Source organism: Maniola hyperantus, chromosome 4 (genome assembly GCF_902806685.2).
Source record: "Maniola hyperantus chromosome 4, iAphHyp1.2, whole genome shotgun sequence".
NCBI classification, from domain to species: Eukaryota; Metazoa; Arthropoda; class Insecta; order Lepidoptera; family Nymphalidae; genus Maniola; species Maniola hyperantus.
Window position 1 is genome coordinate 10,064,019 of NC_048539.1, and position 25,672 is coordinate 10,089,690.

Genomic DNA, 25,672 nt, shown 5'->3' on the forward strand with positions numbered 1-25,672 from the left:
TGCTGGCATAAATCATCCCTTACACTACAGCAAAACATTAACATGCGTGAAGTGAAGTGAGTCGAGACCCGAGGGACCATTACAAAGACCAGCAATTAAGCCCTGCGAGCAAAGAAGGCTCTTACTTCTTCCGGAAATAAAATAATTAAGCTTAGAAGAAAACGTGGCTATGAAAGTTTAAAACAAGTTTCGGTCTGTTCTGATGTTTATTGAAAGCAATAAATTTCAAAAAATCTTGTACCTGAACATAAACCTATTTATGCAGAAAACTTTTCCGAAAATAACAATAAAACTCAGTATCCATTAAATGCCTACGCCACAAAAGTGACAATCACGGAGATTTCTAACTAGATCAAAACAACAGGCAAATCATGAAAATAATGACAACAGTGAAAAAAATTAGAAAAACCCATGTCAAACATCAAAAGATATTGAGCTTTAAAATATAATTTCTACACAACTTGCTAACGCCTGGCGTGCATTGCAATTTGCAATGCAACTCCCGTGACACCTGCTGTACGTACTATATCAGAAACTTCCCAAGAACATCAGCTATACATAGTTTCAACTCAATCGGATGAACTATGCGCAAACGCAATGGTAACGAATAGACAGATGTCAGACACACACATTACTTTTTTATGTAAGACAATATATTGATCAATCAGTGAAACTCTTAGAAATTTGCGTAACAATAATTATTAACACAGTGAACACATAATTGATAGTAATAAATTACAATGATTGCATATACAGATGTAGACATATCAAAATAAGCTACAGATTGAGAAGCATGACATCACTAAGACAAGGCAGCCCACAAGGTCGAATAAATGCTAATAATTCTGAAACCGGAAAATTAACTTGTGACTTGAGGCCTGGTCCAAAATATGCGCCTGAAAATGAATGTAGGTATTGAAGAATTTCGATATTATCAGAGGCTTCTTTTTCTATTATTTTTTTCACTTATCAATGCGATCCTTGAATATGCAAATACAGAACTGTTACGGAAGAAGACCGGTCCAGGTCGCGCTTTGGCGAATCATTGAGGGTAGAAAGGCAGAGCGATGTAGGTATAGAACCATCGTTAACATAATTAAATATCAGTAATATTACACACTTTCAAAAGTTTCTGACTGGGCTGATGAAGGTTATGAACTGGTTGTATGAGATTAGGAAGATCCAAAACAAAGCCACTAATCTAAAAACTGAATATCTTTAACAACTTCTCAACATACAGTACGCGACAGTTTAAGATAGCAATCGGGGTATGAGGCGGGGGGACGCCCCGCATACTCGCACGTCACCCGCGCTATCCCGCACCGAGTTAGCGCGGGGGCTGTGCAGGGCGTCCCCACCCCAATTGCCATCTCAACCTGTCGCGTACTATACGTAAATTGACGTACATAATAACATTATCAAAATACAATTTCAAACAATAACGTTCCACAAATGGTCCCGCGGCACATTGACGTAAACATGACGAACAAACAAAGACAACAGTCAACTACTCAACAGATATAAAGCAAATCCTGATTTTACACGACATGTGTAATCGTTGCCTACTTAGTATTCTATGGAATGGTGATGATATATTTAGTCATTAACTAAGTCAAGGTAATCTGATTTTAATGCTGTTTTAACTAGTTTGTATAAATTTGACAAACAAGGACCGTTAAATGTATGGGTCAGTACCGCAAATAGATTATCCTTATACGAACTTGAAATGAGTAATATTGTAAAATTAACAGCTATACCTGTGAAGAAAAGATTTGTAAGTTCTGAACACAAAAACTTCACTCAACACACCAAAAGCAGCCCCAAATACGCTTATGTCCTCGTATCAACGTTATAAAAACATAATAAGATGTGTAGGGGGAAATAAACACTAAACACACAGCTTTATCAATGACGCCCGAGTTTATAAATATACACGAAGGCGACAGCAGGACGCGCCCTGGCCGCAGCGCGTGACGACTGAGTGTTGAGACAGGCTCTGAAGTCTGAGGACACCGCTCCGTGCCGCGCCGGACGGACGCCGGGTCATGCCCGCTTCCTGGGCTCGAGTGCGTCATACATATCATAAACATTAACTAAGGTTTAGCACCCACGAATTACTACAAATGGCCACGTATAAATCATTCAAGTAAGAGTTAAGACTTTATTTTCTGAACAAAAATTCAAGACGTTGTGCCGTATCTGATGCTGTACTTGTCTTGTTTACCTAGCGAATTGCAACAAACAACTTGCGCCAAGAATTGTACGTTGGTGGTACTATGTTAGAAACTTTCCGACAATTATATTTATGTATTGATAGTGTTTTACTTTTTAGTGTAAGGCCCGCTTGCATCAAAGAGCAGGGTTAAATTACATAACACCGGGTTTAGTAACTTCGGGTTAAATAGTTAACTCAGCATTTTGCTTTTTAAGGTTGTTAACATCTGTCACATAATATAACCCGACCAAATATGAATTAGTGAAGTGGAGTCTAACATCTGTACTATGTCTCTTTTGCACTACTACGCTCTGCCTATGACTGTCTCATGTGTTTTGTTTTTTGAAGACTTTCAAATATATTTTGACCGTTTGGTGCAATCAATTTCGTGTGTCGTATGTGTCAATATTTTGACATTTAAATTCACTAACCCAGTGTTAGCGACTTAACGCTCCCACATCGGTGGGTTAAATATTTAGAAAATTAACTCGACTTTTACTCACTTTTGATGGCGCAAGAAAAAAAAATTATTCAACCCTGTGTTAGCAGTTAACTCTGAGTTAATTAAGTTAACTCAGAAACACGCAAGTGGGCCTAAAAAGGCGGTAACAAACAAAACGAGTCCAACAAACTGCCTTCTACTAGAACTATAAGTGTTATGGTTCACGAAATTTTGCGAATCAAAGGCATCGTTACTTGTGGATACAGCTTTTAGGTATATCGAACACTTTAATAAAGAGTTATAATTCAATATTTATAGAAAGTGATAAGAGCTGAACCTCTTAATAACTATAACTCAACTCGTGAGTAAAGTTAAAGTTAAATTAAAACATAATCAAAAATATGCTAGCGAATCGCTACATTTAAAAGTTCAAACTGCGCTGCGCTGATAGTTAAAACTAAGCCTTATATTCTGCTTACTATGCAGCTTCATCGATAAGCACAATACTAGAATACTGACGTTGCAACTGGACTTACGTACGCGCGCACAAATGCCTGAGGTGAGAATTTTAAAAAGTTGCCAATAACATTTTCATAATGTGTCAATGAACTTTAAAATCACTTCTCCAGCGTACATTCAATTAAGTCTAGGTATTTCCAATGATGTAATCTATGTTAATAATAGTTTAATATTATGTCACGATTCTACTGAAAATAAACATCCTCTATTATACATGCATGTAAAGTATAAATTAATGCCAGTAAGACTAAGTAGGTAGAATTAAATGTAGACAATCATAAATTTAAAACAGTGTATGGTCACATGTTCCATATTGAGCAGGAATTACACCTTATAGACACACTTATAGTGAACGATGACATCGTTATTTAAACAAGTGTTAATTCTGTCAAAATTTAACGACACAACAATTGTGTATTTAATTATCTTCTGACACGAACTAGTTATTTAAATGTGCATATTTTATCAACCAAAATAGTACAAAATAGTTGTAATTTCCACAATGGCCTTAACATTACAACAACAATAGACAAATACACAATAGCCCGTTCCCGCGTCTCTTACGTTTTATTATACAATATCAAAGACTTCATTACATGCAGCTCTAAGCAATTCAACGACAAGGGGAAGAAATACGAAAGCATGCCACATTCACTTCCGTGGAAATGCATTTTTGTTTGTTCTGTGGTATCTTTTGAATATTGCGCTTGAAAAGGTTGAATTAGAAATTTTAAAAGAGAACCTTAAGGAGATGAAGATTTAGATAGAATATTGTTATAGAAAGAATATTACTTTCATACCATTTAAAGTCGCAGCCGCGCCGTCTCCACAGATTTTACGATAGACACCGACACCGGGAGTCGCAGTACTTCGAGAAAACCGACGTTGTAAAGGTCTACGTCTAGCTTCCACTACTGAATAAGAATTTCTAACATCCCCTTGATGAGTGGCCAGATAATGCTCTTCAGGGGAAACGTAATGTTTCAAACTTTCTTCGTGTACCAAATTTTGGAGACTTATTCCATTTCTAATTTTATCCTTTGGTACACTTCTCTTGCCCTGTCTTAGCGTTAAGTTATCAAAGCTTTTACAGGAACTTAACGGATATACATTATTATTTCGCAGGTCATATAACTTGTTAGGGTCAAAGACACTCATACGGGGACAGTGATCTATCAATATGTCCGGTGTTGTATATTTAGTATGTGTCAAAGCATATAAAGTCGTTGAATCGGGCTTGTATCGATTACCACGGTGCTTAATATGTCTTATATTCCGCTTAATGACCGAAGAACCTCTTTCTTCAATTACGTGTATAACATCATTTGAGTCAAGAAACCCCAAAGGGCTCGATCCAGTTTTATAAACGCGATAGCTGCGTTTGTTTCTCCTCTGGTTCTGATTATCATCGTGAAAAAAGCTCTCATCGTAATGAGGCATGTCAGCGTAGTACATAGTGATCAGATCATTTTCAAGAAATACTCGATTATTATTATATGTTCTTCCTTCTAACTGAATGATATGAAAATAGCTGTTAAACTTGACATTTTAGTATGTTTAGATGGCGACAGAGAAAGGGAGTGCCCTCTAGAAATCTTCGAAAGTAGGCACTGCACTCGCGACAAGTTTCTCTTCTGAATATTGATGTAATCCTGTAGGTACTATCGTTACAAGTTGTTGCATGATACTGTTTGACATTCACAATCAGGCCAGCAAATCGCGTGTCATTCAAGAACCGAAATAGCGAAGACGTAAGGTACAATTAGGTCATTATTTATTTACAGGGAGCTTTATGTGCGCCTCACTCGATCACATGCCGGCATTTGCCCAGTCTACAGCTTTTACCTTGACACTGGACTTTTGATATTTAATTTATTTGAGTTTTTGAATAGGTATTACAAATTTATTACAAATTTAATGCCTTTAAAATCTTCATTTATGCGATTTGATTGCAGTTTCGAACTTAGATTTTAAGCACAACATTTTTATGTCACTTTATATTTTTATGTCTTTACAAAAAGGGAAATCTTTACGCGTCGAAATTCAGGCTTTTTCTACTTATAGAGTAAACAACACTAAATTTTACCGATTTCGAACCGCACTTGCTCGCAGCGAACAAAAGGTATTACTCTAATGTATCGTCCACAATTAACAAACACAATAAAATTACGAAAATCCACAGAGAGAGATATGATTTCAAGTTCCCAACACCGATTTTATGAAATATTTATTCTAAAAATATCTAAACGTTTTTCACGAGATCTCGATGCTCAGTAGAGCAAATATTCGACGAGTAGGCGAGGTAAATGGGCAGCAGAGCATACTATTGACACGAGATATCGATCTGCGGATCATTTACCGAGATACGCGATAGAGAACGGTGCGACCGACGGCAACGGCGCGGCGGCACTGCGCCGGCGGCCCCTGGCTGATGTCGAACCAACGAGAGTGAAAGTGCTAGATCCATGCATCTCCGCAACTTCGGCTGCGCCTGCGCACACCTGTCCTCTCAAACGCCATAATTGCGATAATATATACTATGGTTAATACACGTTATCTAATAAGCATAACTCTTCCTACACAGAACGTTTTATACTGTTATTATAACTGTTCCACAATGTTAAAGATAACGATGATAAATTATTACCTAGGTAACGTAATGTAAAGTAAGTTTGCAACTATTTCGCTTAACAACCACGTTTTCTACGTGATTCACTCTTTCACTTAATTTCCTCAACAACAGATATTTACAGCTTACAAAAATCGCTCAATCTAATACACAACTTCAGATGAAATCGAAAAAGAACATTTATTTTGTACAATATAAAATTATATTTAGGGTATTAATTAATTCTGTAATTATACAGATAAGGTAAAATAGAATTGTGCTAAAGATCTGTGTCACTTGACCATTAACAGACAGCTGCCAGGGTTACACGCAAGGCTTTTGTGCCAGTACCGGTCACGCAACTAAAATAAGTAATAAAAGCAAGTTAGCACAACGATATCAACAGGTTCAAACAGTTCAATAATTTTCAAATTTAATATTAAGTACGTAATCTATAGTATAATTTCATCCATCACGTATTTAAATAATAATGAATTAATTTTTCCTTCCCATTACAGTATTTTGAAGTCGTTGTTTTGTAAACGGTTATTTTACTTCGAAAAGTTGACCGACTGACTCGCTCCATGAGAACGCCGCTTAACAAGACAAAAAGAAGTGCTGGTCACGAAGTATGTTCTAGGCTAAGTATTACCTTTTGTATATTTGCCAGAGTAGTTAACTTCCGATTCATAACGGTATTTTACCAGTAATAAAATGTTATTTAATTTTTTATAACATACCTACCCGTTTGACCGAATTTTCTTTACATGATTGAAATAGATGTAAATTTCGTTATATTTAAGGAAAATATTACATACTTTATATTTACAGCAGCAGCGATGTAAATTCGAAACGATATCAGAAGTATCTCGAGACGGTGATCAAAATAGTTGATCGTAGCTATCACCTAAGAGAAACATGTTTAATTTGATTATGATACAATGCAATGTATACTAACTGCTAATTATTCAAAGCCGATGAATGCAAAGTTCAAATATAATGGAAACAAACACACAGTTATAAAATTCTTATAAATGAAGCTCTCAGCTTGAAATAAAATGATGAAGATTTGCAGTCAAGAGCGAATTCCTAAATATTTGAATGCAGTAATGAGCGTTGGTTGCTCAGATACTTTTTCTTCCGATTACTGGAAGCCCACCCAGACGCACGCTCGGCCAGCCACGGTCCAACCAACTCACTTTCCAATAAACTAGCCCGATCGCGATACCTAGTCTAACGGGATTGTATTACTCCTTGCCTTCTACTTAGCTCGCCCAACCATTATAGCTGGGCATCTTTCAATTATTTAACCTGCAGATAGGTACCTACTAATGCGAATTTGAAACGAAAATAGGTGAAATCCGACGAAGGTATCACAACAATATATTTAGTCTCAAAAGCTCAACATCAAGTGCGCACTGAAAAATATGAACTTAGCGCGATTAATGAAATCAACCAAATGCATTTGATTATAAGCATCCATAAGAAGGGCTTCTTTTCAATTCCCTACAATTTATTGGCACTAAAAGACTTCATGAGATGAAATATGAATAAAATTAGTTACCAATTTTGGGGTAGAAGCATTGCTAATAAGATTTTTGCCGAATACATAGCATTTTGTAACTAAAACGTTCAAATATAGAGGGTGATATCCATACAAAATGAGTTCTCACGCGCCATTTTAACTCTATGTGTCAACTGTCATGTCAAAAGTACGGTTCACCTTTAAAATAAGGAGTAAATCATTTGTGTGAATGTATTACACATTTTAGCAAGTACGAAGCATTTTTTCTACAAAGTAGAGTAATAGTGGCGCCAAGCTTTACTTGGAAATCTAGATAAAATTCTAGTTACGTAATTATGAAACGCATTCATCACGATTGACTCAACATTGCGGTGACGGAACATCCCATCACGACTTCTAATGACAGTGAATTGGGGTACACCGTACAAGAGTCGAGTTAATGCTGTACGCCAATGACTACAAGTATAGACATCACGTTCACGGTCCCGTAATATCAAACGAGACTGTCGAACCAAGTTTACAGCATTAAAAACGTGAAAGAAACTAAGTATGATCCAGCAAACGGCTTATATAAAAATTAGTAACTTTCAACATCAAAAACTACATTATGATTCAGCAAACGGCTCATATGAAAATTAGTACTTAACTCTCTCAACATCAAAAACCAAGTACTTATTAAAGTTTGATAAAGGGCAATTAACGACTGTTTCACAGCTCATCTCTCACGTTATGTTAACAATGGCAACCGTGAAACGTATCAATAAGAGGAAGGCAAAGGGGATACATGAAGGCCTATTAGTGGCTAGAATTATTATAACACAATGTCTTAACTGTTAAAGGTTACAAAATCAATTTGCCACAACTGGTAGTTACTACTTTAAATGCTTTGTTACTGGATAATGTCAATTATTCAGGATTTTAGTTTCCATATTACTAAATGATACATCAAGCAAAGCTAAAAGGCTGTGCATTAAGTGTATAAATTTTCAAGACAATTTATTTTTTATTACAGTTTTGAATTATAGTTTCGGTATCCTAAATTTTCTCGTTTACTCTGCAGCTGCGCAAAAGTTGTTTGTTTTCCCTGATCATCTCGTGCATCACGTCACAGGACTGGCCGAAACCAAAAGCTAATAAATATACTTATTATCATGTTATACAATTGTTGTGACTTGGAAGGTAAGCGGAGCGATTAAAATAAATTTATATGAAAGTGTTACGTGAGATAATCTAGCCATTGACAAGTTAATACCAACTAACAATTAATCATACCGACAATTCTTATTGCACCGTTACGCAAGCGTTTAGGCTTTCGATCAGCAATACAAGCTACAACAAGAATTTTAGGTAAGTGATAACAAGCAACTAATCGATTTGTCTCGACGTTTTACAATAGTTGCTAACATCAATTTAAATTTCCAAGTTATATTACACAAATATGTATATATATACGATAGTTAAAATTTTAATGGCGCTACAATCGGCCCCGTGTACATATTTACGAGTACATACATCAAAAGATTCACATAGCTGGTATGATTTATTGCATTACAACATTTTTAAATCACGAGAACATCCCATCAACCATCATTACGGCCTCCGCAATTACATGTACCTGCCTAAGATCATCTTCCACACATAATAATAATAATAATAATAATAATAAATAATTTATTTATTTAGGAAGAATATGTACATTTTACAATAAGTTTAGGTGTAATCATAAACTTTAAATCATAAGTTTTTCCGTACACCAATGCCGTCGACAGTAGATAGGTACACGTAGCACATTAATTTAATGGTATAATACTTAAAGCTAAATAACAATACTTACTTATATAAACCAACAACATTGAACTAAATGTAGGTTATTTTAAACTAAATATACTTAGTAGGTAAAAACACAATCATTAAATTTATAGATAAATGTATAATTCACCTTATGAAAATAGAAGAGGTCATGAATAGAATAGAATAGAATAGAATGTTTTTTTATTCATGTAAACTTTTTACAAGTACTTATGAATAGTCAGGTAGTTTTAATTTACCACTGGTTTGGAATGCCGTTCCTACCGAGCCTACATGTCTTAATACCTTACCATATCTTTTAAAGCATTGGCTTAAAATGGTTTTTCAGTTTCTTTCTTCTGCTTTGTTCATTTAGTTGATGAAACCGAGTCTTTCTGCCTCATCATAGTCACCTTTATTGATGATGCCAGCCACCTAACTTATCCGAGTTCGCCTATATGCAAAACTAGCTTATACCTACTTGCGACTTCGTCCGTGTGGACTACACAAATTTAAAATCCCTATTTTACCCCCTTTCGGGGTTGAATTTTCTAGAAACCTTTCTTAGCGGATGCCTACATCTAGCTATCTGCATGCCCGATCTGTCCAATATCTTGAGCTGTGCGTAGATAGATCAGTCAGTCATTTAGGGTGGAGTTCGCGGACTTTTAAAACGGCCGATTATAAGATAATCGGCCGTTTCAATGTTTTTTTACTAGTAAAAAATCATTAAATCGGCCGTTTTAAAAGTCGGTGAACTCCGTTCTTAGTCCGTTAGATATAGAGTATAGATATAATCGTAATAATAGATATCTCCAAATATTTCCCTTTTACTTTGTTATATTGTATTTGTAGCACACATTTAATATCACCAGCATTGAAATTTACCCAAGTAACACAATCATAAAGCATCAAGTGTCAATGACTCGTTGCAGATATCATAACATAATTTGACACTAGACTGTAAGGACTTCTTGCGCCTTTCACTTTCGTCTGTTAATGAGACGATCGACAGGTCCTAATGCTACCGAGTACCGACCTAGTCAAGGCGAGGCAATCTACCACCTGCCACATCGAAATTTTATACGAGTTGAGATTCACAAGGTACTTATAGTGCGCGACAGGTCGGGATGGCAATTGGGTGGGAACGCCCCGCACATCCCCCGCGCTAACCCCGTGCGGGCGAGCTCGGGTGACTTGCGGGTGTGTGGGGCGTCCCCCTGCCTCGTACCCTGATTGCCATCTCGACTGGTCGTGTACTATACCTACCACAATAGCTAAACAAACAATTGCGCAAACAGTAATACGTGTGTAGCTTAGGATAATGGAGGAAATAACGACATGCGTTGAGTTGAGCGGGGTTCTCCATAACGGCTTTGCAAAATCGCTTATGACGTCAAATAGCACAAACAGTTGAAATTTGTATCTAACTGTACAACAGATTATGAAACACTATAACGCGAACATTATGATAATTTACTACGCTATACGGATTTTTCACATTACAATCATAAGGCCCGGTCATACTTTAAAATTATTTGGTCTACATAACTAATCATCATAATCCAGAAAACAGACTATATCCTATCGTAGAGTTTGCTTATCAAAAATTTTCATCAAAAAGCTTCAAATACGAGCGGTATGTGAACAAAGAAAATAGAATTTAACATAAAAGAAACTTTGGGAAGCCATTACGTAGGAGTGATGTAGTTGCTTAATTCCTCATATTCATCAAGCTGATAAAAATCTAAACAACTTTATTAATTACTAGTAACCTTGATTTAAAACATTTAAAATAGTGTTGTTAATGCAATTCGTGAGAACATTGAAAATTTGAAACTCATACACTTAAAAATCCATACTAAAATATCACACACGTGAAAGTGTCTGGCAGTCTGTCTGCTAGCATTTCACGACCCATACTTTTGATCGATGTCGACGGAATTTGGTACAGAGATAGCTTGCCTCCCGGGGAAGGACATAGGCTACTTTTGGTCCAGAAAAATCAAAAAGCTCCCGCAGGATTTTTAAAAACCTAAATTTACGCGGACAAAGCCGCAGACATCATCTAGTATGGTATATCGCACTAATAATACAATACTGTCGTAACTCAAAAAATGACTTTTTTCAGAATCGACGAAAAACTGATTATTCACTTCCTGTTATAGATAATAAAAAAGTAAATACTTTATAAGGTTTATAAATAAAATTAACGCAATTATCTTTTACCAATTATTTTAAAAATTACAAGTAGTAACTGTAATTCGCAATTTTTGAGTTAAGACTGTATTTCTGAAAAAAGAGTTTTCAGAAAGAGTAATTATTTTTAGTTGTATAGTTATTGTTGAAATTTTTTGAGTTACTACAAATAATAGGTGACTTTTTCCATATGGTTTTGAGTAAAATTTTGTAGTTACAACAATTTTTAAATTTAGTTTTAAGTTTTATAGTTCCCTCCAACATAATAATTTTCACATTTAGGTTTGGAAATTGATAAATAAAACCAGATAATCAAGAAAAATCAATCCGATAATCAGTTTTTATTTATAAAAAGTAATAATCAAAATGTTATTTCACCAATTTATGCCTATTTCAACAAAAAATAACAAAATATACCTTCCAAAACAATAAACAAAATTTGTCTTGAATACAAAAAAACTGAGCCAATCAAAATATTTATTGTTTTACTTAAATAATCAGCTATTATTGTAACTGCACTGAAATTGTACGTAGTCACTAAATTGGAGCTAGGCAAAACAAATAATAGTATACTTAATACATCAGTCTGTTACTAATAATTAGCAGCAAAATGGCAGTAATATTTTTTATTTAAGTACTTAAAATAATTAACCAGTCAAATCTCGAACGTATGATTCATAATAGGTCCTGGGAATCATATTTTTGTCGAGCAGTTCTTTCGTGTCTTTTTTATATTTTGATTTAATTGTTTATGCTGGTGTCAAAGCAACAGAAAATAATAACGTTTGGTTTCCAGCTCGTCATGTACTACGTACTAAAACATTTTAGTAATTTTCATCTTCGTAAGAAGTCTTGTAGAAAAAAGTACTTGGATGTTCCTTTTCAATGCAAAGCATCTTTGTACCTACTTTTTAAGATCTTTTTTTGTAACCTGTTATTTGTGTTTTTGTAGTGCAATAAAAAATATACATACAAACATCTTAATGTCGTGCCATTATACTTGGTTTCTATCCGTGTTCACATTAAAATTACTACCCCACTGTTCTTAAGGTGATTTAAGGTCAAAAAAATTATCATAAGTCACTTCACTGACTCTAGAGGGTTGTCCTGTCTTTTAAGCGGTCTGAATTAAGGTATAATATTAGTGGGAGATAGATTGATCCAGATGAAAGGAAGCACATTACTTGCTTTTCGATAACGCTGTCACCCTCGTTTTGAGAGTGACCACGAATCAGAAATTTATGAGTTATACTTAAACATTCATTTTTTGTACTGCGTAAGTGTAAGGAGATACTTATTATTTGGCTGGCCGCGGAAATTATCAAAATAAAATATGAAATCCAGTTCTTAATCAGGATTAGCCTAGGTATTTTTTTCTATATGCAACTTCCATTTTAGTCCCAATTCTTCCAATTCAGTTAAGACTTCCAATTTCAAAATAGATTAATCGTTTTCCTTCTTCTGGTGATTGGTTGACGTTGCTTTTATCACCATATCAACAAGCAATCGCCCACAATGCATACTGATTGTACAAAAAAAACAAATATTAATTGAGTAAAACACCTTAAATATTGTATGTCACCTACAATGTAGTAACTCAAAATTATTAAAAAAAAAAACGGTAAATGACAATATTCTCATTTTTACATTTATATGTTCGAATACGTCATTTTAAATGCTGTAATTATCAAATAAGTATTTGTTTAAATATTGTTGGGATATTTAGAATTTATAGGAAAAATATCAGTAAAAAGAAAAACTTGGACGTCCTGTTTGAGATATATATTTGAAGTAAGTAAAAAAGTCACCGAACGTAAAACAAAGGATTTTAGAAAAAAAATAAAAATAAGAATATATTTAAATATAAACAATTTAGTTTACAGCCAGTTCCAACATCCCCCTTTAAACTAAATTGTCTTACAAAAAAAAACTTAACATAAAATATTATCACAGGAACAAGAATAAAAAACATGAGAAAAAACTAAGACCTAAACTACGTGATGATTCTTCAAGTTCAATTGATTCATGCCTTTGCGACATAAGTGTCCTAACCATATTATGCCAGAGCTGATACTTGCTCAGACGGTCAGAGTGCACCACGTACGCAATATCTTCACTATTCATCTTAGGTGGAATATTAACAGTAGGTACAATCAACTATGTACACTGTACAGTCCACCACAGGGCGAAAGCATGACGAACAGAATCACCTTCATTGATGCAGCGGTCGTATCTCCTTCTGGATACCCATCAATAGGAAACCACAGGTTCTCATGTAGCAAATAATTTAATCATTTTCAATTTCCAAGTGGGATATCCTTCTCTATTTTTGACATTTGGAAAGGAAAATATCTAAATACGATTTTTCTTGTTCGCAACAAATAATATAGCAACAATGGACAATTAACACCACTTCTTCACTTTTATTTTTCCACCTAGAGCCCTTCGTGCTGATAACGTGTTGGGATATTTAGAATTTATAGGAAAAATATCAGTAAAAAGAAAAACTTGGACGTCCTGTTTGAGATATATATTTGAAGTAAGTAAAAAAGTCACCGAACGTAAAACAAAGGATTTTAGAAAAAAAATAAAAATAAGAATATATTTAAATATAAACAATTTAGTTTACAGCCAGTTCCAACAAATATTAACAAATTATCACAAGAAACAAGCTAGTTAAAATGTTTCAACAAAACAGTATTAAGTCTAAAATTACTTACTAAACCAACAAGGATGTCGTAAGTGAAAATACTATTTTAAATTTCATTTATGTGAATCGATAATAGTGTAATAACTAGAAATACACCTACAAACTAGAAATATCTATTTAGGTTTAAATCAGCTATAATGTATTAACTCGAATTAATAGTTGAACTTTTACATACCTGATTTAACAATATCGTTCCAACTAGAATTAATGCGGTCTAAACCGTAAAGTGTCACGTCCTTTTTCGTCGAATTTAGATGTAACTAAAGATGATGCAATATTGGTTAGGGTATCACGACAGTTGGTCAATCATGAACACTGACTCATGGCGCCATATCTTATTTGTTTCTTACACTATTCTAACGACGACGGTATTATTGGCGTGTAGGGAATTGAATTTTACGTTTGAATATGGTCTTATCTCAAATTTGTCATATTTTGAGTTACGACAGTATTGTATCATCAGTGCGATATATTAATTGTAGTAGGTACTTCGCATGTATGCCGATTTTTGTATCTTATAATGGTATCAATTATTTTAAAATCGACTTCAATATGACCTCCATACATAATACAGTCAAATCAAGCTCGTCACGAAAAAACCGGTAAAGTGCGAATCAGACTTCTACACGAAGGGTTTCGGACCATCGATCGTACTAAAAATAACATTTTTTAATTTTTTTGTGTGATGTAACCACAAATTCACAGTTTTCGGATTTTTCCATTTACTTGTGCTATGATACATTGCTACCTGCCAAATTTCATGATTCTAGGTCAATGGAAAGTACCCTATATGTTTTGATTCCCATGACGGATCTTGACAGACATACAACGAGGGATTCCTTAAGGGTTCCTTTTTTTTCTCTGGAGATTCTGAATCCAAAAAACTAAAACATGGTTCAATTCAGCAAAAAGCAAAACTGAAAAGCAAACTTGCAATTGTCATTTTTTTAAATATTTACATTTACTATGGAGCATGACATTGCAGCGGCGAGACTTTGATAATAGCACAAAAAGAAAATATAGAAGTATTGGAAATGGTCGATATGCTACGTAGTATGCAATGAAGAAGCTGAAAAGATAACAAACTTTAAAGTGCTGAGAAGAGACAAGGACTAGAAATATAAATAAGGCTTTAGAAAATATTGTTAAGGAAATGATAGAGAAACGGCGCGGAAAGTAGTCAGACCAAGGATAGATTTTATGAAACGCACGTCGCACAGCTCTTAAATTATTCATAGAAAACCTTTCAGTGATTTTCAACTTCTACACAAACAATCACCACGCTTGGTAACGTGCAACACTTTTGCCAAATTACTATCAGATTGACGAATTGACGATACACACATACTTAAGTGATTTATGAATAAGTAATAACAAGATGATGCCACGACTTCATCTGCGTGGTTTTTAGGGTTCCGTACTTCAAAAGGAAAAAAGGAACCCTTATAGGATCACTTTGTTGACTGTCGTCGTGTTTGGTATGTGATCATTTAAGGTAGGTAGGTAGGACTTATAGCACAAGTAAAGGAAAAAATCCAAAAACCGTGAATTTGTGGTTACATCACAAAAAAAATTAAAATGAACTAGTAACCTCGGAGCGCGAGTCTGATTCGCACTTGGCCGCTTTTTTAAATGATTCACGTTTTCAAAAATCCCATGGGAATTTTTTGGGGCATTATTTTACGGGATAAAAGTAACCTAAGTCCGTCTCCGAGACGCATCATCTACGAGTATCTCTGTACCTGCCCAAAAAAGGTTAAGTAAGCGGATGGATCGTAAAAAGCAGTGATGTGTGGATCGTGAATGGACAGACAGACACAGTTTGATGTATTTATAATACATAACATTATTAGTATGGATGTGTATGAGATATAATTATTTTCACAGTTAAAATAGTAGATATATAGTAGATATGAAAGTACAGATAACTGATTGAGACTTGGATAATCTCAAACATCTTGAATAATGGCGTACAAAAATATCTGTATATATAAAATTCTAAGTCCTGACTGACTGACTGACTGACATATATATCAACGCACAGCCTAAACCGCTGGTCTTAGAGACATGCAATTTTGAGGGTGTGTTCTTTGTAAAGAGTAGGTATCTAAGAAAGGTTTTTTTCGAAATTCTACCCCTAAGTGGGTTAAATAGGGGATGAAAGTTTGTACGAAAGTACGTCATTTTTCAAGTTATTTGCATGAAAATTGGTATTTGGGTTTTCGGTCACAAATGAAGAAATACGTGTTCCAGGATTTTTGGAAATTCAACCCCCACCTCTATTTTCTAAATTCCACCCGAGCGAAGCCGGGGCGGGTCAGCTAGTGATGTAATAAAACCTTTGGAGTAATTAAACTATTCTACCTATTGCTCTTTTAGTTATTTCAGTAAAGTGTATGGATACCTAGGTTTGAAATTTAGTATAAGGTAGAAGCTTAGCTGGGTATTTGAACTCTTGTCGGTAAGCAAGATCCCGTTACAGTGCCTTAACAGATAGGCCAGAGCACGGTGAGCTAGTAGAATATCTGCATAATGTGCATAATATGCCATATTGGACTTTGCATATGAAAGTAATCGATTATATATTTGCATCTAACACAGTTTACCATTACAGTCCATTGGAACAAATAAAAATATCAGTTCTCATACATCTTTGTTCTCATCATACCTATGTTTCATTGAAATGTTCTAGGTAATTGTGATGAATTAATTGAGTTTAGGAGATTGAATTCGCGGCGTTTTCATCTTAGTAGACAACCTACGTTTTCCAATTTGCTAGTTGCCTAGGTTTCTCCTTTAGAATTTTTCTCGAAGATCAAAGCAAAAAGCCGAGACTCGATTCGAAAAAGTATTAGACGTAGCCGCAATCACGTTCAGACTTCGCTCGGTGGCTCGTGATCACTGGTATCGATTGGCATCCAATAACAGTAATTATTAATCGGGCTACGAGTTTGCATCAACTTTTTAATAGGAAAACGGAAGTTCATACACTTACTCAAAATCTTCTTCTAAATATATAAAAGAAAAAGATGACTGACTGACTGACTGACTGACTGACTGACTGACTGACTGACTGACTGATCTATCAACGCACAGCTCAAACTACTGGACGGATCGTGCTGAAATTTGGCATGCAGATAGCTATTATGACGCAGGCATCCACTAAGAAGGGATTTTTGAAAATTCAACTCTGGAGGGGGTGAAATAGGGGTTCGAAATTTTGTGTAGCCCACGCGGACGAAGTCGCGGGCATTAGCTAGTACATACTAATTGAATTAAAAAATATACTGGTTGAGCTAACTTATTTTTATTTCGTATCAGATTTGTGCTTTTCTTGATATTTGCAATTAAAAGTAGTTTTCTAAAACTCTTGACAAACAAAAACAGTAAATAAATACTAATAAAAAAATAACTATGTAAAATCGTGGTTTTGTGATAGGTATATAAGGTACATAAGTTGCGACCTCCTTCAAAGTTTATATAGGTACCTACTGCTCACGGTATAGCTATTTATATGGTCGGATGGCGGCGTTAAGACGGTTTCCAAGCACTAACCGCAGGAATATTAATAAAATAGTCGGATAGACGAACGGCAGTGGCGGCGCTCCGAAGCTAACCGAACAGCATGCATAATATCGCGTCTTCAACCTCGGACAGCTATGAGCTAGCTGTCTGATTCCAATATATACCCTATTCAAGAATAGTCGATCCCGTTACGAAAGACGATGGAATATAATGACTCTTTGTGTTTTTACTTCAAAACTTCCCGTTTTGATATTAATTCTAACTAGCTATTCGAAGTAATCTCAATTAATCTGTCCGATTGTACATTTGAAATAGGCTCTGCGATTCGCTTGAGATCGCCACTCAAAGTCTATGCGAGAGAGAGCACTAGATGGTCTCTACAGTCTACGTGTTCAAATCAGGAATGAAAAGATCTGTAGAAGAACTAGACTCTAGAGTAACCGACATAGATTTACGAGTCACGAAGCTGGTCGCACTGGACAGCGCAATGTTACATAGCTCGAGGAACCGATAAACTATATGGAGGACGGAGGTAGATAGGTATCTACCTAATTATTGAGGATTTCGTAGCTATTGCCGACGTTGCTTATAGTAAAATCTTAACCTACCTAAAAAACCAGCTTGTTTGTGATTACAAGAAACAACTTATTCTACTTAGTTAAATATTAAAATGAGATGGTCATCCTAGCGGAACCACCATCCGTATAATGCCTGCAATTAGACAGATATAATTGTTGGTTTAGGTAAGTATTTGTTTGCTATATTTTTCGTAAAAAGTAGATGTAAGATGTCAACGCTTTTCACTTCACGGCTAATTTAAGTGCCCGGGGAAGCACGAAGAAACGAAACTTTCACAACCGACTAGAAACTCAAATGACCCAATCGAATCCAACGACACATTGGCACACAAAATGTTTGCAAATTGTTGACGTTAAAGCCATTTCTAGTACCCAAGTGTGTTAAATTATTAATTTAAATTTTTCTAACAAACCGTATACTAGGTATCAACTATCAAACAAAAAGATGAATATAATTTTTTATGTATTTACTAGCTAGCACTAGCTTATGCTCGCGACTTCATCCGCGTGGACTACACAAATTTCAAACCCCTATTTCACCCCCTTAAGGGGTTGAATTTTCAAAAATCCTTTCTTAGCGGATGCCTACGTACGTCATAATAGCTATCTGCATTATAAATTTCAGCCCGATCCGTCCATTAGTTTGAGCTGTGCGTTGATAGATCAGTCAGTCAGTCACCTTTTCCTTTTATATATTTAGATTACATACCTACTTTATTATTATGATGAAGTGTAGCTCTGAACAAACATGAAAAAACAACACATGTGCGTGACAGTTGTGATCTAGTTGACCACGACCATCACGATTCACGCGACTCGAAACATCTTACAATTTAAATTACAAAAAGCCAAACTTCCCAAACGCCCGATTACAGAAAATACTTGTTACCAAGTTGTTGGTATTTTTTTATTCCACTACAAGTTATTCTTTGACGGCGATCTCACCTGGTGGTAAGTGCATCTGCATCAGTGAAAACAGTGTCGCGGAGCGGACTTTCAAATAAAATATATGAAGACGCGGCCCCGAGCTGGACAGAACGGAGTCGAGCAGTCTGTGGTGCAGAGTGGAGAGCACGAACCAGAGGGTAGCGGGATGGTACGGCGCGGCGGGTAGGGTAGACAAATTTGACTGATCGGAACACGGCTCAGTGCAGTTCTAGTCTACTCAGCTCGGCTCCACTAAGCCCCGCTCCGCTTCAATGGAAACGCCACTTTTCACTACTCTTCTCCGCTCCACTCCACCCAGCTCCATGTCAGTGGAAACGCACCCTAAAGGTCTGTTATAGGCGAAGTTCCACTCGCTTGCTCGTTTCTAATACGCATAGAATATGGAATGTTCTTCCGGCTTCCGTTTTCCCCGCCAATTTAAATATTGGGACCTTTTCAAGAAGAGTGAATAGGCACCTTCTAAACAGGCGCGCTCCACCTATTTTGCATCATCAGTCATCACCTACTATTTGGTGTGACTAGTATATTCTCGCGATTTCGTACGCGTGGACTACTCAAATTTCAAAAAAATATTTTACCCCATTAGGGACACAATTTTCAAAAATCCTTTCCTTACAGATGTCTACGTCATGCTAATAGCTATCTGCATGCTAAATTCCAGGCTGATCCGTCCAGTAGTTTGATAGATCAGTCAGTCAGCTTTTCTTTTTAAATATGTACTATATTTAAATTGCAGTCAAATGCATGCCTATGCAATTAAAAAAGCTGTAATTGTAAATAAATAAAACCATGTAGGGCAACTTGTTGGAGATTTACGCTAATATTAGAGTCAACATCTGCTGATGATACTTTGATGCTGAAGTAAAACATGGAGGTTTGCTATGCTAGCAGCATAGCAATGCTGCATAGCAGCTAGAACATGGAATGCTCTTGTGGCTTCTGTTTTCCCCCCTAGCTATTATATTGGTATACCTACCTTCAAAACAAGAATGAATAAGTACCTAGTACCTACTAGGCAGGCATGCTCCTTCTTAGACTGCTTTACCTACAGGCGTAGTAGTGGATGGGCAGACAGTGCATGCAGTGTATGCTATTGCTGCACCATACAGATTTTTTTTGCATTCGCATATATAGCTTGAGAGGAATAATTACACTGTAGATTGTTATCTCTATTGTTATGTAAAGATGGAGGAGCTTTTTACCTGCAAGACAGCACACACCAAAGCTAATTAAAACAGATTGTGAAAAACAAAAATAAAAAATAGTCTCTGGACAATGAAGCTTTAATAATAATAATAATAATACTAATAGATTGTTATTGTGTAACTTAACTATTTGCACAGCACCACAGAAGCTCTCAGATGGGAGGGTTTTTCCGATTTAGTTCACAATTATCATCGTAGCAGTAGCTTATGTCCATAAATTACATTTTATAGCTTCTTAGATAATCCCTATTTCTATTGCACAAAACTATATGAAAATCTATAAAGTAGTTTCTGATATTAGTGTGAACAAAGGAACTCAGCGCTGTCAGGGACTTTAATTTATTAATATGTAGTGAAGGTAACATACTAAAAGGAAAGCAAAATGAGCTAATATTCATAGCAGGTCTGAATTGAACAAACAATGGCCTAGCACAGGAGACAGTGGATGGAGCTGATGAAATTTAATACAGAACTGTGTGACCGAACTAAGGTGCATACTATCTAAGTAGTTCTCATAACCTAAAGGGACATTCACAGATAGTGTTTCTTTGTGATTTAAGAATTACTTATCTAACACTGTCAATAGTTATTAAAATAAACTGTTAAAAGATGTTTCAAGCAAATATTATGTAGTACGACAGTAGGAATCCATGGGCAAACACTCTCAATAAATAGAAACAATAAAATGGTTCAGAGTTCTGAGATTTGCTATTGCATAAATTTAAACACTGTTAAACAATATTTGTTAAGTTGCAGTTATTTTAACATAATAATTTAGCAGCCCACAAGGTGTAGTGTAATAACTTAGATTGCTTTTGTATTGTATATCTACAATATACATAATATATTGTAAAATTTTGTTTTTTTTAAAGGTAACTGCTGAATTTCTTGCCTGCCTATATTATTCTTTACTGTAAATCGAAACTTTATTGTTTACTTACATACTTCTGTGGACATAAATGTTTACTTTTTGTGCATTAAAACCACAAACTAAACAACAATGGTTAGCAGTATCACTTAACATTAGATAAATTCAATCAGCTACCTACCTATACTTATAGAAAACCATTCAACAATCGGACTTAAGTATTTATGAAGCGCACATTAATAATTAGCAAGTAGGTATCTACTTGGTTAATATAGTTTACAATCTATATACTTAGTCGGGAAACAAGGAAGACCCATATTTTAAACATAGAAGATGAATTTCTGACGCACGAGTAATATTAAATAGAAAATTAGTGTCTATTTTTAACAACAAAAGTAGAATAGGTACTAATAAAGTTTACAGAAAGATGGAATGTTCGTAGCGCATAACTTACCCTGTCCGCATTTCTCCGACTTTGGAGTAGAAGTCATCATTACATTGATCTCAGTTCACTGACATATTAACACAAATTATGGGGTTTTCAAAAGTTAGTTATAAAGTTTGTAATAAAATTAAAATACTTAAATTAAGAATCGACCGGCAGCCATATTAGACACCATATTTTATTTTGAATCTGTCAAGTTTGCTTTGTTTATGCTTTGGAGTTGGACAGTCGTGAGTCGGACAGCGTTGTGGTTATTAGCAAGGTTCCGGGTTCGTAAGATATGCCCATTACAACCTCGGAACAAAATTGTGGAATATGATGGATGGCAACCTTTGGCAACGCTCCTCACACAGATTAATAGGGATACTACGTATCAGATGGCTCACGGGCAAACAAATTTTGACACCCTTGAAATGCAGCCCGTGATTGGTCGATCATCTGTCAAACTCTATTTTGCTATTTCTCTACTAACCAATAGGATCAGATTATTTGAGCCAATAGCTTGGCAAGATATTTTTTTAAATTGCCTCCTTTGCGCGGCTCTGAATTCTAGTTTTGTATTTTAGAGGATTTTTTTCCTGCAGCTTTAGCTTCTTGTATTTTGAAATTGTTTTATTAGGTACCTAAAGGGTTTTTTACTTAAATAACCTAAATTAATTGATTCTAAAAATAAAAAACACATTTTATTTCACGACATTTATTTATTTTCTTTTAAATCTTTTAAAACCTTTATTAAATATCGATATGATTTTGGCCCCTGATTAAGTAAGGATAAGAAATTTTTTTTTTCATCTTCTGTAAACCTTCTTTGTTTCTTCTTCTTTCCGCACAATCTTAATTGCATTGTGAGTATTTTTTTGGCAATTGGGTTCAATTTTTCCAATTTTTGATACACATTTTCACTGTCCAAGCTTTTTTATGTCTACGAATAAGGTTAAGAGTTTTTTGGGAAATCCTATATTTCTTGTAAAGATGTTTGCATTTTGGTGAAAGAACTTCAATTATTCTTTTAATGATTCTAGGATTCCTTCTCTTTTTAAGTGGCATGGTAGTGGAACCTGGAATTGCAAGAGTATTTATTATATATAATTACAATTGATATATTGGGTACCTATTATAAAAATTACATGTTTGATTTGATTTGCTCTAATAAGTATTTGCACTATGTGCATAATATGTTATGTATGTGCATATTAAAAATATAAATAAATCTTGTTTATAAAGTACTAGATGATGCCCGCGACTTCGTACGCATGGATTTAGATTCTTAAAAATCCTGTGGGAACTCTTTAATTTTCCGGGATAAAAAGTAAGCCTATGTCCTTCCCCGGGTTGCAACCTACCTCTGTACCAAATTTCGTCAAAATCGGTTGAACGGTTGAGCCGTGAGAAGCTAGCAGACAGACAGACAGACGGGACACACTTTCGCATTTATAAGATAAGTATGGATGGGTAACACACCGCGATTAATTTGTTAATTGTTATACACATTTAAATATCTCATTTAAGCTTAAAAACATAGTCTAGTAATAACTTATTTATGAAAATTTTGACCTGTAGTTAACACTGATCAATGAAAAGAGCAGATATCCTTATTCCTGTGGTTACTATATTAAGGCTATTAATAAATAGATGATTACCTGAGGAAATACTTTGTTGACAATCGAATATTCTTCTAATTTTCTTTTAAAAGTAGTGGGCAATCCTTCTAAAAAATAAGTTTAATGAGTACAAATAGGCAAACATCGATAAAAAAGTTTGATATAGTAAGTTATTTAAAACACTCCAAGGTTCTTTTATCTATCTCTTTTAGCTATCTTTCAAAGTTAGCAAAGAAACGACTTATTAGTAATATTATTATGAATATTGTTTCAAATAATAATAAATTATATTTTCTCACCTAAAAGCTCATTTTCACTTGCTGATTGTGATGTTTGCAGCTGTGTACAATAGTTGTGGTCATTATATATATTTTTGGAAGCATAATAATTATGATCAAGGTCAATCTTCTCTGATCCTGAAAGTAAATTAAATATTAATCATTTTAAAATTAAAGGCCAAAATTAGTGCTACACGGTGGTAAGATGATTCAGGCATAGAAATACATTTTCTTCGGTTTGGTTGTAAAATGTATGCTAAAGAAGGTTGTGATACATTGGACAAAACAACTGGACTGTGATTAGAGGAATGATATGAACAATATACAATACAAAAAGCCATGAAAACTTACTAGTACAAATTTCTTCAGAATCATGCAGTGGAATGGATGGAGTACCACTGAGGATCTCAGATTGCAGGAACAAAGTAGGAAATGCTGTTACTGCAAGACGAGATTTTTGTGTCACAAAACGCTTTTCAAAGTGCTTATGACACAATTGAGACTTATTTTTAAGATCTATTGTACTTTTACTTCGCAAAACATCACAATTTATATACTTAAGCCACTTTTTGAGTCTTTTGTCACACTGTGGAAACTTATGTAATATAGCGTCTTTTCGCGTACTGTTACAATCGGGAACACAGCACTTATAATACATTCCAATAAATTATATTGAAATAATGTACTATAATAACAATTGTTGCGAAGGGAACAGAAATGTACGGAAATAAATCGACGCAACCACCCTGCTCAACGCTTAACAACAATAACAAAATGGCGTCAGGCAGGCAGCAGGCAGTGAACGTGTGTTATTGTATCGTTCTGTGGTCGAATCTGTCAACTTCTATTTTGCTATTCGCATTTGTAAGGGAACGGAATTTGTATGGCCGTGAACCGCCCGTGGCTCCTCAACAACGCTCTGTTGCTATTGACATCCTACAGTGCGACAAGGTTATCTTGGCGCTTGGCGAAAATCACAATTAATGTTGCCGTCAAGTGTCCCCTTTGTTCTTGTTTGAATATATTCTATGTTCTAAGCACATTCTAAGCCACAGATATGTCCAGATTTGCAACTAGCGTGGCCCCCTCAGTCCCTCTCGCTCAAGCAGATTTTCTTACTTTTTTTTTTTTTTTTTTTTTTTCTTACTTGTGAAATGTCATTCCTTCTACACTTCACGTTGTTTGTCAAATACTCACGTGAAGTAGTACTTAGAAATAGGCTACTTGACAATTTTTTTAAGTTGGTCTTAAATGGTTAATATTTGTCCTATTATATCAAAAAAATTAACACTATATTTTTTTGCGCCCTAAAAACCGTAAAACTTTAATTTAAAAAAATATTTTTCTTAGACAGGTGAAAACACTGTCGGCCATGTTTGGCCGACAGTGAACAATATTTTTTTAAATTAAAGTTTTACGGTTTTTAGGGCGCAAAAAAATATAGTGTTAATTTTTTTGATATAATAGGACAAATATTAACCATTTAAGACCAACTTAAAAAAATTGTCAAGTAGCCTGTGGCCACGGTGATAAGGACAAAGCATAATCATTTTGTCACGTTCTAACAAGAGCTTAAATCTATTTAGCTATCTCGCTTTAACAGTAAGTGTCACAATAGGGCTACTTCTAATAGTAGTACTTCCAACTTCTTTGCTTCTAACTTCAACATACTAAGTCCTTATTCTGAGTTCTAAGCCTTTGTTCTCCAACAGCGCGCCCTCTATCAATGTCAATCAAGTGCCAAGAGAGCCCCGTCGCACCCGTAGACATTCTATCATTCTATTTACGGTCGCACCCTTAGATGAATGATACTATCTCTATGGTCGCACCACTGTATATTAATATTAATATGTTTTTTTTTTGTTTTTTCTCATTTTTAATATTACAATAAAACTTAAAGCTAGCCTTATCTAATTACTATATAAATCATGACCGCGTGGAATGGTGCCAAGAATACTGGCTGCATTTCCGCGCTGGACAGCCAGGCTGATCCGTTGCGCAAAAAATGAGCCAGCCCTTCTGTCACCAGATGAGGCTATTAAAAGCGGTGAAATGTCTCGTAAAAAAATTTTTGCACTAAGACTCCATGGCCCCAGGGTCTCCACGGCAAACGGCACAAAAATGTAACTCTCTATAAGAGAGGCATACTTACGCCGCTTGCCGTTTTCAGCTGTTTCTGCTGCGGCTCCCGGTCTTGATGCTGTCTTCCTGATATGAC

The 25,672-nt window shown here is 35.2% G+C and overlaps 1 protein-coding gene and 1 long non-coding RNA gene across 8 annotated transcripts in view; both read right to left on the minus strand.

Moving 5' to 3' along the window:
* Positions 1-21,792, minus strand: part of C3G (C3G guanyl-nucleotide exchange factor) — a 61,504-nt gene extending 39,712 nt beyond the window's left edge. For 2 of the 7 annotated variants that reach the window (XM_069498368.1, XM_034985409.2), the window contains exon 1: positions 3,977-5,621. In XM_069498368.1, the coding sequence (XP_069354469.1) occupies positions 3,977-4,631 (655 nt within the window). In that variant the 5' untranslated portion in view covers positions 4,632-5,621. Of the gene's footprint in view, positions 1-1,757; positions 2,041-3,976; positions 5,622-21,584 lie in introns of those variants that run through there. The other 5 variants (XM_069498371.1, XM_069498369.1, XM_069498373.1 and 2 more) reach the window with 4 other exon arrangements.
* A 156-nt stretch (positions 21,793-21,948) lies between these two features.
* Positions 21,949-24,339, minus strand: LOC138402278 (uncharacterized). Its single transcript, XR_011236709.1, has 4 exons — positions 23,806-24,339; positions 23,476-23,592; positions 23,216-23,283; positions 21,949-22,633 (listed from the first exon to the last, which is right to left on the minus strand). It is a non-coding gene; the product is annotated as an uncharacterized lncRNA (long non-coding RNA).
* Positions 24,340-25,672: the final 1,333 nt, after the last annotated feature.